General features: G+C 39.5%; 1 protein-coding gene across 1 annotated transcript; it reads left to right on the top strand.

Annotated features, from left to right (window-relative positions):
* Positions 1–16: 16 nt before the first annotated feature.
* LOC135162075 (adenylate cyclase type 3) lies at positions 17–16,371 on the top strand. Its single transcript, XM_064120186.1, has 10 exons — positions 17–3,237; positions 6,085–6,464; positions 9,871–10,155; positions 10,636–10,919; positions 11,003–11,119; positions 11,581–11,792; positions 12,770–13,102; positions 13,891–14,196; positions 14,355–14,690; positions 15,140–16,371. The coding sequence occupies exons 1-10, from the start codon at positions 2,689–2,691 to the stop codon at positions 15,320–15,322; spliced, it is 2,985 nt and encodes a 994-aa protein (XP_063976256.1). The 5' UTR covers positions 17–2,688; the 3' UTR covers positions 15,323–16,371.
* The last annotated feature ends 1,028 nt before the right edge of the window (positions 16,372–17,399 follow it).

Below are 17,399 nucleotides of genomic sequence, written 5' to 3' on the forward strand. Positions count from 1 at the left end.
CATCTCCATCAAAGCTTCTTTTTAATTAAAATACATAAAAACATCTGAAGGCTGAATCGATCGGCTCCACATCCCTCTACGGGAGAAAAAATGAGTTCTATCGAAAAATTATATGGTACCCTCAAGAGATCTTTCATCGTATTAAATCAATATCTCCTTAGACGAACGAGAAAGTTTCCATTAACACCTGATAATCTTGGGATTGGGGTAAATATATATCTGATCCTATTAAATATTTATAATTTTCAAAAAATTATCACAAGATCTTTGGCCTTCCAATAATCCATTAATTATTAAACAATGACATTTGCAACAACCCACCAATAAAATAAAACGAATCAAAGTACCACAGCTTCATTCCCAACCCCCCTCCCACTTTCAATTAAACCAGAAAAAAATCAGCGAAACGAATCAAAAAAATTCCCATCACTGAGTTCTGTCATCCCCCCGACTGGAGAGATGCACAGTCACTCACATGATAGACCCCAGGTCGATTATCGATCTGTCATCGAGCCTCTGCCCTCTCCTAAAGAGAGGAAAAGTGGTAGGAAACAGCCGGGAAGAGAAGAAAGAGGAGCAAGATGAGAGTGGAAAGTCTGCCTCCTTCGCATTTGCTCCACTGGCTCCACTCCAATTATTTTCCACGATCCACTCGAGCCACCGCCAGATACTCCAGTCACCGGTGGTGACACTCACACACACACACCCACACACATCCATATACACATTTGGCTTGCTCTTGATAAACTAGAGCCAACCCACCCCCTTTGTTGAGTGGCCTCGAGCTCCCCTCGTACAGAGAAACGTTTTAGCTTTTCTAACTGAACCGCCTGATCTCTGACGCCTACCTCCATAAGCCCTCCTGTATAATCATCCCCTCCCCCTCTACTCGCCCCTCAAATGGCAAACATCCTACCAATTATCTTTGCAAATGACCCGTGAATCGTCTCAAGGTGGCCAGAAAAAAGTTGCGAGCAAGAAAATAAAAAAACGAAAAATTTATGTCGAGTTATTATCAGCGATAAATTTATTGAGAAAATTAGATGATTATCTATTCGCGTGAATGAAGTGCTTGGAGGTATCGCGTGTTTGAAAAAATACAGGAGGGATGGGGGGTTGAGAGGGGAGTGGGGATTCAGCATGTTTGATATCAGCCCTCGAATTTAAATCAGAGGGTGAGCATGAGAAAGTTACGGAGGCGTCGGAGCGTCTTGAATTCCTTCTGGCGAGCCGCCCCCAAGGTCGAGTGTATCACTGGAGACTGTATGTCGAGCGGAGGGCGAGTTATGACAGAAAATAACTGTGATAAGTGATAAAAAATTTAAAAAATGCAGAAATTGAAACACAATGAAACCAAAAATTTTTATATTCCAAGAAATTTCCAGGGGATGAAAAGCTCCGGGTTTTAATTAAACGTTTTTCATGTTTAACGGTTAATTTTGTGAACAATACTTTGTCTAATTATGACAAAAATTTCTCGTTCACCCCCGTCAAATTGCCAGTGTGGACGCAGGAATTTTTCGCTGAAATTCCTCGTCGTGCGTCAGAATCTGAAGCTAAATACCTGCCCTCTCATCCTTTCCGGGGTCTAATATTTTCCATGCAATAAATCCGCAGCGAAATTTTAAACGACTCAAAGCTCCCCTGAAATCTAATGCCGAAGGTGTCCATTTTCCCCGACCCACCCCCGAGACTAAAAATCTCCTAAAAAGTCTTTTCCCCCCTCAGTCGCACCTCCAACCCATTCGCAGTCGCAAAAAATCACGGAAACTGATAAGAGCCCGCGGGATAAGACCCCAAGCCTCCAAGAATTCTCCACCCCATTCTCTTCTACTTGTTCCACCCCCATTGCCCTCCCCCAGCGCTGAACTCGCACACCTGTGTTGGTGCTGCCCTCCAGAAATGTGTTGGTGGTTGATATCGACCCGGGGTGGCCAGTGCGTTGCATGGCGCACGCCTGGAACAAGGGAAACACTCGGGCTGAGGGGAAGATGTTGGCGGCGCCGTAGGCGAAGAGCGGCGAACGAGGAAGCGGTGGATAGGAAACTGGTAGTAACCCGGCCAGTCCCCCGCGCGCGGGCGGTGCATACGAGCCAGGACCCGGTGTGGACGGGTCTGAAAACTCCCTGAAAGCCGCATATTACTTAATCTCAATGCAGCTGATTCATTCATACCATAATAAAACCCAGTGGAGTTCGCTAAAGTTAAATAACAAAAGGAAATTACAAAATAAATCCCCCGAAAAATCGTCATCACATTTGTGTTCGTGACAACTGTTCAATTCTACTGCTGTCAAATTCGATGACTAGAATTCCGTCTTATGGCAGTGATTGTGACGATGTTATTTAATTTTTTGTGCTTGAGAATAAAATTCACCATTTAACCATGTGATTGTGTTTGTGGGGCATGAGGTGACGAATAAATTGTCCGAATTTTCATTTCACCCCCTGAAAATACGACTAAAATTATCAGAAACATGAAGCGACAATTTTACGGTAACCGAGCGTGTAATTTTGGATTGATAAACCCTCGAGGGGGTAAAAAGGACAGCACAGGGGAGCTCCAAGGTCAAGTGACAATACCTCTGGATCTACACCAGCGTTAACGTTTGTGCTGAGTGACAGTGAGATAGAAAAATACTGGAAAGTGACGGTGGAATTGATAATAATTTTCAGTAGACAATTAATCATGTCGCAGAGGCTCATGATACCAAACGAGGATTCGTACCTGAAGTCAGGACGGCCGTCGAATCTCTTTAAAACGAGTTTCTCGTGTCCCCAGCTGGAGCGATTGTATCGCTCCTCGTCGTTGCAGCAGAAACGCGGGGGTCTTCACTGTTTTATTGTGTATGCAATTCTGTATGATATTTACATGCTACTGTCACCCGAACCGGAGTTACAGACCCGAGGAATTGTTGCTGTTTTTCTTGGATTGAATCTTGGATTATTGGCTATCGCGGAGAGGGGAACGAGGGCGAGGGATACACTGTGGTCTACTCTGCCACACATGGCATGGCACCTGACACTCGCGCAATTGCTTGCACAACTTTTTTTGAAGGCCGATGTAACACCCAGGGATAGTCTCGGGTGGCTTCTACTCATGGTTTATCTACTATTTGCTACGCTACCACTGAGACTACTACTTTGCGCGTTACTTGCGCTCGGGACTGTTACAACTTATGTCGTGGCGGTGGTCGGACTGGGGAAGAACCCCTTTCAACCGCCCATTGAAGTCCTGGTAAGTGGATATCGAAAGAATAATTAAAGCGGCACAATTCGAAATTTTTAGGGGTGGAATACGTCATTTTGAATGTATATGTCTCAGGGTAATTGTCAGGGAACAGTTGAACTGAAATTTACCGTTCTCATTAATCTCTTCTCAAAATTCTGAGCATAAATTAACGGAGCTGGAATTGCATAATCCCACGGAAAGAGGGGATTTGAAATAATCTGGAATTCAAAATTGCTTCAGCTTCAGGGAGAGCTGTTATAACACACCTCAGTTTTGTTGCCATTTCCCTTCCCCATTCATTCAAGCTCATATCACAACTTGAAAATTTACACAACTGTGTGTGACTGAAATTAACTCTGAAGACAGTGACAGTGATATTTGTCCTTCATTATGTAACCTTCACGATTTTTTAAATAAATACCAGTGACCAAAGAGGTCTATTAAACAATTAAATAGGTCCAACATCTCGAAAGATTGCAATTTTGTTCATTAGGAAGTTTTCAACCTTCTCACGAAATTTTTATTCGTTTCCTACGTCTGTAAGTGAACTCATCCATAATAAAATTATTTCAATGCAACAGGGGAATATTAAAGTCAATGTACAGAAAAAAAATTACGAAAAATGGTAAAAGCTGCTTCAACTTTGAACAGAATGATTACAAACCTCAGTTTTGTTACCATTTCCCTCTTCCCTCATTTATTCATACTCACTGTTCTCTGGCTGTGGAAAACTTCCGTCTCGGCTTTTTGAGGGTGTCTCACGTGAATAGGGTTTCCTTTTTCTTTTAGTATGAATAGCCTGGACACTTTTGCTGATTTCCTCACTCCCTGCAACACAAAGTCCAACGTTCAAACGCTTTTATTCGCATATCCTTGAACAACAAGAGATGGAAAAGAAGTATCAAAAGTTTTGATAGAATTTTAAAAATTGTTGTCGCTGGTAAGTGAGTGTTTGATACTTTTTTTTTGCCAGCACTTTGGCAAATTTGTACACCCGTTTGCGGAGGTTGGATGGAGTTATAATCCGGAGTTAGGCTTTAATCCGGGGCCGTCACTTACCCCTGGGAAATAAGGGAGCGAGCATCCGATAAAGGATTTATCGGATTCAGAAATAGAATGCAAAAATTCTCGGGTGTAGAACAAATATTGAAAGAACTAAGCTCTTTTGGGAATAACAACTGTGATTGTTATGATTGCGAACCCATTGAGGGGTGAACGGATGAGAGACTTTTCCCTCTGATAATTGGTCACAATTTCTACCGTTAGTTGGTGGATTTCACGTACCTGATGGCTATAAATAATTAATTAATTATTTTATACCTCAATAGCCAAACAACATGAAATTTCAATGAGAGCGTTATTTCAATGCATCAACAGGAAGTTTTTCGATTTTCGGTGGGACAGAAAATTAAAAAATATCACATGCGTCAATATGCTAATTAATATATTCATTAGGAAACCATAAAGTTGGAAAAAAGGATACATTTATTCTCATTCTCGTTAAAAATGAAAACAAAAAGTATTGCACATTCAACAGTTTTATGAAGCTCGCGAATTCTACGTTTTGCTCCCTAGAATTTTTCAATTGCTGAGGAAAAATTGCGAAATGACTCGTTAACCCCACAACAGTGACTCATCAGACGGGTGGTTATATTCCACAGAACAATTCGCAGAATTTCCATGGTGATTCGTACAATTTCAGCTCTGACCGATATTTTTTATCGAATTTCCCTTCACTCACGGATTTCAAAAAGTAGTTTTCAATTTTTTTTTCGACCATTTTTATCGGATTTCTCTCTCCGTATATTCTTCGACATTTATCTCTCGGTATTGGCATTCCACCATGGAATACCGTTCCATTGAATTCTTTTATTGACCAATCCGCAAGAAAACTAATCGAATATTGGAATGAAATCGTCTCGCACTCACGTTCAGATATTTCGGTAATTTTTTTCACTCGTGAAACCACCGAATTTATCACGAACGAGTGTAAAAATTCTGCTGTGACCCTTGACGTGTTTTCTCTCCCGGTAATTTTGGTCAATGAAACGCCACTAATACGACTCGATGGCGGCTCGTTCGAGCGTTTAGAGACAGCCGCGGAAGCGAAATGACGCCTCTAACCGGGATACACGTGCACAAGAGTTCGTTAGTTACACTCGAGTGAAGTATGGTGAATGGTTAGTTTAAAATAGAGTATATACCGAGTCAACTCAGTGTGATGTAATGAGCATAACGCACGTTACGTACTCGATTACTCAGTAATTTTCCGGATTCAATTAAATACGTGGGATGAACTCATTAATAATCATTCATGGGATGTAGCGTGTCGACTTGTCCGATCATTCATCGGAAATTTATTATCAACATCGTGTTCCATAACTAACTGCATTAGTTGCACGATAACTCCAGTGATGAAGAAGCTCCTGTGCTCAGAAAAAAATTCTGATATTTGAAAAATAGTCGTCTGACACCAGCTAGTTTTTTCCACTTGCTCATTTGTCTCAGTCATCTCCGCAGTATTGAGACATTAGTCAATTTATCGAATATTTCAGTCTTCTTAGAATGAAAAAATACTTGACTGTCACACGGGAACAAATTTTAGGTAAAAATTACACCTCCAGGGGGCGCAACGAGGGACGAAGTTTAGTTTTATCACAATAATTAGCCTCTCGAGTCTAATTTTTCCAACAAAACTTGACCTAAAAAGTGCTTGATTGTCACTTCGTCCCTCGTTTTCGTCCCCCAGAGGTCTAATTTTCACCCAAAATATCCTTCCGCCTAGAATAGCGAACACAAAACTTCCAAAAATGACAATTCCTCCGAAAATAATTTCAAAATCTTGACTTTCAGGCGATAACAGGATCGTTATCGCTGGCAGCAGCGATCCTGGGTGCTTCGAGTTACTCCCTAGCGGAGTATCAGCAACGTCGCGCCTTCCTGGAGACCCGTCAATGTCTCCAAGCGCAATTGGTAATCGAGGAGCAATCGGCAGAGCAGGAACGCCTGCTGCTGAGTGTTCTCCCCGAGCACGTGGCTGTGAAAATGCGCCAGGACCTGGGTGCCTCCATGGATACGCAATTCAAAAAAATCTACATGTCAAGACATGAGAATGTCTCCATTCTCTATGCCGATATCGTCGGCTTCACCGCCATTTCGTCAACGTACAGCGCCAGCGAGCTCGTCAAGATTCTAAACGAGCTTTTTGCACGCTTCGATCGCCTCAGCGAATGGTAAATACCCGTATCATCGGGGCCAACTACCACAGCTCCTAGATCCACCCACACAAGTGCTAAAACCCCGCAGAATTTTCTCCCTCCCCTGGCCCATGCATTCTTCCGGGGTTTTCTTGTTCTTTTTTGTCTTATCGATCGATTTCGCTGATTCTCTTGCTCGGCAGCAATGTATGCGGGAGAATACGGTGGAATGAAATATGCGCCTCCTGGGGGTATTTCGTTTCTCCTCGTCGGACAAAATTTACCGAAGACGTGGGGAAGAGTGAGGGGAAAATGAAAATAAAACGAAATATCGAAGGCAATAAATAACAATAGAGGTGAATGGGAATTCCGCTTTATTCTTCTTCTCCACTTGAATTTTTTAAACACGTGGAATGGTGAGGAAACAAGCGTAAATATTTCTTTTTGGATAAACACTTTATCCTTATCCCATGTTCTCCTTGAATCTTCGGAAAATGGGGGAAATATTGCGAGACATAAATAACGAGAGAATACTGAACGGTTCGTTGTGGTTCTTTTTCACGGGTGTGTTTTTAATAGGTGAAAGTAAATTCGGCGATAAAACAAATATTAATAAGTATATATAGATATATTTTTTATAAATACTTTAACCCCTTCGTTAAACCCAGACATAAATAAGAAAGTAGTGAGTGTTTGGTTGTAATTTCCAAGTAGAATTAATCGAGTTCGAACCGACAGAATCCGTGACAATAACCGGAGCAGATTTCCGATTAAAATCCGTAAAATTGGAGATTTTCTGAGACTCGGGAAAGCACAGAAAATTAGGATAAAAGAGAATATTGAAGGTAATAAATAACAATAGGGATGTGAATGGAGATTCCGCTTTATTCTCCGCCTCTGCTTGAATTTTTCAAATACATGGAACGGCGAGGAAACTAGTATAAATATTTTTCATTGGATAAGCACCTGATCCGCTCCCTCTTTCCTTTAAATCTCCTTAGACACGACAGAAAATATTGAGGGATATAAATAACAAAAGGCATACGGAAGATTTCGTACCGAAAACATTTCGAGAAAAAAACATTTTTAAAAATGGCTAAACATTTATTTTTCTCTGTTCCTTCTTGAATGTTCAAAAACCTTATAACAGCAACTGAAACGAAAATAGAACCAAATATTGATTAAAATAAATACATGTTTTAAACAAATATGTAGTCCTGCTACTCCCTTCACTTCACTTCGCCCACCCCTTGAACCCTCCGAATGGAGCAATAAAAAAAACAGAAATAGCCCCTGATATTGATGAAGATAAATCAATATTCCCCGTGATCTCCCAAATTTACTAAATACGGGATAAAGTGAAGGGAGCGGAAATAAAACAACCTGTTGAGGGGAATGAGGGAGAGAAGAGAAATTAATTGGCATTCCCATATTTTAGCTGTTTCGATCTAATTAGATATATGAAATAGCCAAAGAGAAACAAATACAGAGAACAAACAAATACGAAAAGTGGAAAAAGTAAATATTTTGTTATCTTTATTGTTTTTCTTGAGAACTTTCCAAGTACTCCGAATTACATGAAGAATAAATTATTTATTGAATTAGTTCAATGAGACTGAATAAGTGATAAACTAATATTTTGTCGTTTTTCATCATCGGAACTTCTGAAATGAGGGAATATTGAGGATAAAAAATCAATATTTCTCTTCAATTTATTTTTTCGTCTGTTGAGACCTCGTAAATGTGTAGCATAACCCAGTGGAAGAGACGAAAAGTTGTAACAAATAATTATTATATTGGTAATTAACATTTTTGGTTAATTTTGTCCTTTAATTTCTTAGATTCAGTAATCAACTGAATTAGTAAGAAATAAAATGAGGGTAAAAACAGGGTCAGGAGGAAATTCCGAGAGAAATAAAATACTGGTAAGCGTTGAGGTGCGGAATTCGATTCAGGGGTTGGCGAGGAGGAGTGAGGGGAGAGGATGATGGGTGAGGGTGAGAGCGAGGGTGACAGAGATCCTCGATCAGGGATTCCGGGCAGTAGTGGAATGCCATGTTGCATTCTGGGAGTCAAATTAGGGGGTAAATGGCGAGTGCGAATCTTTTGTAAAAATGGAAAATTTTCGAGGTGAGTCAAGATTGTTGTGACGGAGTTTTTGGCAAATGAGAGGTCAAAAATTTATCGCAGAGGGAGGGGTAATATCGGGATTAGGGGTAATTAGAGAATTGGGGGAGTATGTCGTTTCGTTTGGAAGAAAAATGGGATCGGGCGAGTCGACCTGAGTTCGGGGGAGTTTTTTGGGCGGAACTAGGGGAGATAAAAGAGTTCGTTTAAGGAGTTTTTGGGGGCTCAAAAGAGAGATGGATAGAACCTCTATGAATAGGCCGATAACTCTTTTTGATTCTGAGATAATAAGGCGCACGCCCTTTGGAAGATATAAGAGTGGTTAATTGCTGATTTTTCGGAAAATTCTTAATAATATGATTATTGGAAAAAAATCCCATTGACCCGAATTTTTCGTTGGACTTAAAGCCATTGAACCGCCCTCTACCGGACTCAAAGGATATGAAAAGTCTTTCCAGATGAAACCTTATATACAAGAGTATTTTCAGCTCAAGTGGAAACGTATAAAATTTCTTGGGGTAGATTTTGTTTATTGTAGGATATTGTTTATATTATAAGAGGTAAGTCATGCACTTGTTCTCTTGTCTTCGCTGGATAAAGACATGCTTCCCAACAAAATATTCTCTCCTCAGTGCGCCTTCTGAATTCATTCCATAAAAATGTCACGATTTCATGATTCACATTTCTCCAAAGGAGATAAGGAAAAATGATTTCTTCAACAAAGAAATTCTTACTTTCTCGCAAAGTTTTCATATTCGAGTCATGAACTCTTCATGGAATTTGTGCATTGCCTGGAATTCTCGTCTCAAGCGATTTGTACTCGAGAGATGATATATTTGGCCTCAGGTAATGAGTTCCCTGATAATGAGAGGATCTTTTATTCGTTCTCTAATCAAACTTTGTATATTCTCGTGCACTTCTCCTACCTCTCATTCAATGCTCATGAAAAAATAACAAAATCAGTGCCTGATGAACGGAGAATTGAGAGACAAAAGAAAAATTGACCTGAATTAAGAAAAATTGAAACACAAAGAGAAGTTGGATCAAATTGATTATTTGATAACAATTTCAGAATTTGGACACATTTTGGAGGAATAAAATTCCTGAGGCTCATCAAATTATCTGGAAAAGAATCAAAAGAAAAATGTTACAGTCGTAAAGTTTCTGGGAATTTCACCCGTTAATAATACCAAATACATCCATAAAAAATCCATCGAAGTGAATATCCTCGCAGTACCGTAATACTTCAGCCTTTCCCACTATATTCATAATAAATGAAGAGCAGAAAACACGAAGAAATCTCTTCTGTCATCAGGTACGAGCAATTGCGGATAAAAATCCTGGGTGATTGCTACTACTGCGTGAGTGGTGCACCAGTCGAGCGCCCGGATCACGCGATTCTCTGTGTCCACATGGGATTATCAATGGTGGAGGCCATAAAGTACGTACAAGCCAAGACTCAGAGCCCGGTGGATATGAGAGTTGGTATACACACTGGTGCCGTTCTGGCTGGTGTTCTTGGACAGAGGCAGTGGCAGTTTGATGTTTACAGTAAGGACGTGGTGTTGGCGAATAAAATGGAGAGCAGTGGAATGGCTGGGTAAAATAATTTATATTATACGGTGAAAAATTCATTCCTCCGTAGGATTTCAGGTGAAATATTTATCTTTGCCCTGAAATAATGGAGAATGGGAGATGGACTCAGTATAGATTTTTATATGACTGCTCCGAATGTCTCCCGGAGGAAGCGGTTTTGTGAGAGAATGACCGGAAATATTTTCTCCAGTATTTTCATTGCCTTTAACCGAGGTCTTACGACTCTTTCTTTATGGAGCTCGTGGATTAACAGATATGGCTGACGTGGAGTTCATAAAATTTCAAAATCTACTCAAAAGGGTTCATTCTATTTCAAGCTATATTTTAGAATCAATTTCAATTGATAAATTTGCCACTTGATGTGTAGAAAATGAATTACCTGGAAGAATAATTTTTTTTTCAACTGAAAGAAAAAATTTTGACACTTTAAATTATTATCCTCACTTTGTTTGCACTATTATCTTGATTTTTTCATTGTGATAAGGCGTGTTCACATTTCCGACACGACGATGAGTTTTTTAAACGGAGAATTCGAAGTGGAGCCAGCATACGGAGAGAGGAGAGAGGAAGCCCTGGCGAAAGCTGGTCTCATCACCTACTTCATCGTAAGGGCGCTAAAGCCCTTCCAACCAGCAGCAGGAAAGAGCGTGGCACCTTTGGCCAGCACCGAATCATCACAGACGATGATTGATCATCCTGACGAGGGGAACGGTAAGGAGGACTCTAAGGACTTCCGGGAGAGGCTCAGAATAGAGCTTGACAGTCGAGGTACAAAACACTATTGTCATTCATGAAATATGTTGCCATAGATCGTCCTGGTGTCTTATTTCATTGATATTTATTGGCTCTAGTGGGTGGTGCGGAATTGAGGGGTCAAGCCTCATGGCTGACGCTCAACTTCAAGGATCCCAATGTCGAGGCTGCCTTTCACAGCAGTGGAGAGGCATTTTCACCACTTTCATTACTGGGTGAGTTAATGGATCGTGGATTACATTCGTTAATTCTTTGTTAGCCACCTGGTTCGTGAACCAGTTTGTCAATTTTCTTTTTTATCTGATTTCTTCTGATTTTATCGGATTTCCTCGTGAATTTATGGGTGGACAGCAATTGATCGTGTGTCCATAGCTGTTTTCAATCCATGTCAGTATTTTATTTTTCTCAGAACGGTACGGAAATGTTTAGAATTGTTTATTAGAATAAACAAAAACAGAGACGAAACTGAGAGGAATAAATAAACACAGGCCTTTTGTCAAATGAGCCCTGAGCGTGGACACTTTGGTCGCTAAGGGCCAGTCGATTTGGTTGATAGTCGAATCGTTTTGATATTATTTAAAACAATCTGTATCCGTAATATGATATTTGTGTTGCTATTTCATGCGATTACTTGATGTAATTACGTATCTTATCCCAGTAATTGATGAAATTCTAGGTGGGCCTTTGGTGATGATATGTGCTGCGCCAGTTTGGAGGGTTCAGCCTTCGGGTAAATTCACCTTCGGTGGTATAGGCATGGTCACTCTCTTTGGGATTGTATTAGCTGGAGCTACGTGTTTAGGGAGTGCCGTGCGTGCTCGATGGCTCAGGCGGACTCTCGCTCTACTTATGATTTTTTCCCTCAGTATTTTTATTATCCTCGACATGGTGAGTTCGAAAAACCCATTAAACATTTTTATGACGTCTCACAAATGTTTTATCCATTCAAAAACCCTTGAATAAATTAAGACTCAAGTTATCTTTCGAACGTGATCTCGCTTTCTTTGGTTTGATAATCTAAAGTATTCTCCAATTGCCATTCTGCTCTAGATCGTGCTGGGGTTCCCAAAAATTTTATTGTACAATAAGAAAAAGTATTTAATGTACTTTTCTATGAATTTGGGTGATCCAAATCTTTCTTTTGGAACCACAACGACTTTATTTAGATTCAGAATTCTCCAGAAATTCATTTAATTTTTAACAAAATATAATTCCAGGAAATTTTAACAGTTTTTCTTTTATAATTTCTCTTTTTTTTCCATCAGTTTTATTGATTAACGGTAGAAGATAATTTGGTCCTTTTAACAGAATAAAATTTTTGGGAGAGTGGTGCTAAATGAAAGGGGAAAATAAATCCAATAGAGAGAAAATTACAAATTATTCATTTACACAATTGCCAATAGCTATTACGTCGTCAGTTACCAGGACGAATCATCCAATTGCAATGTCCGATTCAATTTCATTTAATCTCTTTGAACGTGCTCAATTTTTTATCTGTCTTTTATTGCACAATTATTGGGGACACCTGAGCAATGAAAAAATAAATATAAATTGGAAATAAAATCAAGTGATGAAAATTTGAGAACAATTGAGATACTGTTCGCTAAATAATTCGCCCAAGCCTGCACTCGATTCGCCAATTTCATTGAAAACCCAATGCAGTCAGTAATACACGCGTGGGAAAATATTTTAAATAAAAACCCAATGAATAAGAATATTTTTTCCATTTTCCAAGTACTGTATATGCAATGAAAAATCGGGACGCGAATTCCTGTATAAATTAATGATATATTAACTCTGTATTTACGATGGTGGTGTCCTAATTACAATCTCCAATCACTTCAAATTGTAATTTTATTCTCCAGGGTAATTGTGCTGTAATAGATGAGGCAGATCCACCCACCAACGCCTCCATAAAATCATCCCGCTGCCCATACCCCTCGTACTACTCGTACGTGGGCGTTTTAGCACTGATTGTAATTTCAATGCCAGCGTACATAAGTTACCTGGGTAAATCTGTGCTCATGTTCATGCTGGCGGGTACACAATGCTCAGTCAATATTCTCATACTTGGGGCTAGTTTGGACCGCGAAGACATGGCTTCGTACTCGTCTGACCCAGTGCCTCTGCCCCTCAAGTACTCACTTTCGGCTACACTAATCACTGTTGCAGTTACACTCGTCATTGTCGCCCGATACGTACGTATATATCACTTACAGAATAATGCAATTTATTTTTTTCTGTGCCATAGATACAGTGATAGAAAAATTCAGGTAATTTTACTGAGTAGTTTCCGACGAAAATTTTTTTCTAATTAATTTGAATGAAACAAATATTTACTGAAGTTAACTGTAGATCTTGTTAATTTAATTAAATGTAAAGTGTGATTTATAAATTTAACGTCGATTCGGATCGGGAAAATACTATTGTGATTGATTTTCTGTGGAAGGTCGACAAAATTGTTCTACGAAAAAAAATTCGTAGCTCCCCCTCAATTCAGTCGAATCCATCAGGAAAACCTATTAATAATTTCATTCCACCATTGATTGTTCCATTCCAAGAAGATCATTTGGTTTGTGAAACAATTGGAGGTTTGGGATTTCGAGACAATAAGTGACTCCCAGGGTGTATAATCGATTGGGGAGGATGCAACGTGTGTTTATACCACTGGAAAGGGAAGTGAGGAATACAGGGGATGCGTCTAGGGTGAACGAGGGGTAGCAATTTCCTCGGGGATTGGCTGTCGATTAATTTTACCCCCATCCTTTGGCTGGGAGAGCAAATTTCAGATTATTGTTCCACCATCAATCTACCAAAGTGGTTGATTAATTTTTCTCCCAATTGACGTCTCCAGCGAAATCGAGACATTCATCATTATTTATTATTAATAATTTCTTCACCGTAATTTCCGCACTCGTGAAATATTTTAGCACACCTAATGGCGAGAATTCTCAGCCCCTCAGTGATCTTTTTACTCATTCAACAGACGGAGAAATCGAGACGAATTCTGTTTCTTCGTGGACGTGAAGTGGTGGCGCAGCGCGAGAGGGCAGCGGATATGAAGAGGCGTAATGGCGCCTTAATTTATAATATTCTACCACCCCATGTCGCTATGTACTATCTGTCGAACACTAGACACCACGATGACCTGTACAGTCAGAGCTACTCGGAGGTCGGTGTACTCTTCGCTAGTATGCCCACTTTTGCGGATTTTTATAGCGAGGAGAGTATCAATAATCAGGGACTGGAGTGCCTCAGGTTCCTCAATGAAGTCATCTCCGATTTCGATGCTGTGAGTTAAATTATTTTACTCCATTGATTTCTCATTGAACCAAAAATCGCTGCGAAAATTGTACGCAATGTCCCCTCCTGCACTCATCTAGTCCCTTAATCAGTCTATCGATTTCTCAATTAGTGCGTCAGATTTCATCACGTAATTATCGTTGTCAGATCCTCGATCAGAGCAAGTTCAAGTGCATCACGAAGATCAAGACGATAGGCTCGACCTACATGGCAGCCTCAGGGATTTCTGAGGACACAGATCTCGAGGATGGGCCCCGGTGGGGCCATCTCTCCGCTCTAGTGGAGTTTGCCCTGGAGCTGAAGAAGGCTCTGTCGAGTATCAATGAACAGAGCTTCAATCATTTCGTCCTAAAGATGGGGATCAATCACGGCCCAGTTACTGCTGGGGTCATTGGGGCGAGAAAACCCCATTACGACATCTGGGGCAATACCGTTAATGTCGCCTCCAGGATGGAGAGTACTGGAAAAGTTGGACATTTGCAGGTAAAATAGTGAATAAATATTGCTAACACATTAACAGATGTAATCAATGAATCAGCAGCAATAATTATCTTGACCCAAAAAATGGCAATTCCGAATTTGATAAATGAAATAATACTGTGCACTCTATTCCATCTGGATTAAATAATGGGAACAAGGTAAATAAAGAGAACATTAAAATCCCACAATGAAAAATTCAATGATCTTTTTTCATTCATTAAAAGAAGAATTTGTAAGTGATAAAATCAATATGTGCACAGACTCCAGTCCCTGCTAAAAATACTCCATGAATCTATTTCCAGATGAAAGAAAATGTGGGGATAGTGAAGTCAGAATTGTGCATTACCCACTGGAAATAATTTTCCATCTATTTACGTCGATCAAGATATAACATCGACGAGGAATATATTTTTTTTCTCACAATTTTTTTGCTTTCATCATTATTTTTGTAGGTGACCGATGAAACGAGAAAAATCCTTGAGCCCTTCGGCTACGGCTTTGAGCAACGTGGCATGGTATTCGTCAAGGGAAAAGGTCAACTACTAACTCATTATTTGATCACAAAAAATGGCGCCTACTTGAACCTGGACAGTGATATTCCGAAGGAACCGACGCATCAGATCATTTATCAGTAGGGAAAATTAAGAGTAAAAAAATTGGAAATTAATAAAATCTGTTTCTCCATTGTCCCTGAGGGCATTTACGTCATGAAAACGTAATATTACATTTGAGAATGTTAATACTGGAGAAATCAAGAGATCCTTATTGTGTCTCTAACTGAAATATCAATTCAAGAAAAAATAACTTCGAATTGACATTCGATTGTCATTTTCTTGTTAACGGGCTTTCAAACAAAACTACTAGAGTAATTACTAATTAGGGATTATTTCGTCGTGGAGTATACCAAATATCTTGTGTTCCAACTTCTATTCAATTGGGTCATTGAGAGAATTACGAGGGGTTTGAATCGGTTGTGAAGTGATTCAAAATCGGAGGTATGATAGAGTAACAGGAATTTTTTTTTGTTATTTTGCTCATATCTCGGAGCCTCATTGGAACAAAAGGATAAGACCTTCTTTGGAGAGAATCTTTCGAGACATAAATGATGTTGCTCAGCAGCTTCTCAGTACATGAACATTCTAATTACATTTTTTATCGCACAATTATTCCAGTATTTATTGATTATTCTGGCAAGAATGTCGGGAATTTTCCGTGCAGTTGTTTTTTTTAAAGAGAAGCTCTGAGGTCTTTGAGAGCTTTTAACATCGCTCAGGACGGTCGATAGCAATTGATAAATTTAAAATTCACGTGGGGAGAAATCTCAAGACATCCTAAAAACTATTAGATTTGTAAGGCAATTGCATTGAACATTTTAAAGCCCCTCAAATTTTGTGGCAAAGAATCCTTTGGAATTTTTCAAAATGGCCGCACTATCAATTTACACCACTTTTGTTACTAATTATTGAACGATCTCCGTATCTGCTAATGTCACACTTAAATGAACTTGAGGTAAAAATTAGATCTCCAGGGGGGAAAGGAGGGGCGAAGATTAGTTTCACCACAAAAATTAGTCTCCCAAATTTAATTTTTCCATGCAGATTCCGAGATATTACTAAAATAATTAATTCCACAGTTTTCTATCAATTTCCCGTTCTTCATCACTCCACTACAGCCGAAACGGCACTCCCCCGCTGGAGTGCTATCCTGGCACCAGCCGCATAATTACCACGAGAAAATTCGAGTCAAAGTTTTCGCAGCAAAAATAATCCCAACATATAAAAACCTGAAATTAAATCTAAAAAAGCTTCCAATCGGAAGGAAAAAGCAGAAAAAAATCAAATCATACTGAATCGTTAACGGGGAGAACGTGTTCGCGTAATTGTCCATTGTCTAGACTAACGTGCAAATAATAAATATCAAAAGTATATCAGTGTCTGAAGAACCGGAAAGTGGGTAGATATATTAAATACAGGGGAATAACTCTAGCGAAAACGTTCTTCGCGTCTGTGATAACTTTGTCGATGGTATAGAGTGTTGTATAATTAACCAGTAGAGAGCGAGAGAGAGAGAGAGAGAGAGAGAGAATGTATCACCTACTTGTTGTACGAGGTCCAGTGATGCCAGGAGTACGTGAATTAGTAGTGATTCGACACTGGGACTGCCTCGATCTATCGATCTCCCCGCCCCCCAACAAGATTTGCACGTCTGACTGGCATGAGACGTGACTACTCGGATCCATGACATGTTTCTTTTCGGAAATGTTACAGTCGATGTGTAGATTCCCACTGTCGGTAAATTAGATAATTCAAATCTTCGACGATTACCTGAACCACAGTGTCTGATCAAGATTGACACTCACTACTCGAATTGAGCTTTGGAAGTAATTCATTAATATAATCGAGTATATTTTCGAGGTAGTCCATAGATTGTTAATCATATTGTATAAATAAGATGTAAATGAGGGGATTTGGGTGATAGTTCAGAAGGAAAGTTCTAAAATTATTCGAATTCAGGAGAAAACGAGATTATTTTGATGAATTTGAAAAATTTATGAATTATTTATTTGCGCTCGGCGCTTGACAGTTTGCAGAACAAACAGTTTGTTTAAGGGGATCCACAAGTCTATTAAAAATATAATAACAGGTTTATATTACTCGTAGGTTATGTTACAAGATGAAAATTTCGTTTTCACTCATGAAGGAGTCGAATAAT

The sequence above is a fragment of the Diachasmimorpha longicaudata genome, chromosome 5 (genome assembly GCF_034640455.1).
Source record: "Diachasmimorpha longicaudata isolate KC_UGA_2023 chromosome 5, iyDiaLong2, whole genome shotgun sequence".
NCBI lineage: Eukaryota > Metazoa > Arthropoda > Insecta > Hymenoptera > Braconidae > Diachasmimorpha > Diachasmimorpha longicaudata.

Bases quoted from the DNA above. Each gene is read 5' to 3' on its own strand.
- LOC135162075 (XM_064120186.1), top strand. From the start codon at position 2,689: ATGTCGCAGAGGCTCATGATACCAAACGAGGATTCGTACCTGAAGTCA. The intron at 11,120-11,580 runs GTGAGTTAATGG...ATGAAATTCTAG, and splicing joins TTCACCACTTTCATTACTGG to GTGGGCCTTTGGTGATGATA. The intron at 14,197-14,354 runs GTGAGTTAAATT...TATCGTTGTCAG, and splicing joins TCATCTCCGATTTCGATGCT to ATCCTCGATCAGAGCAAGTT.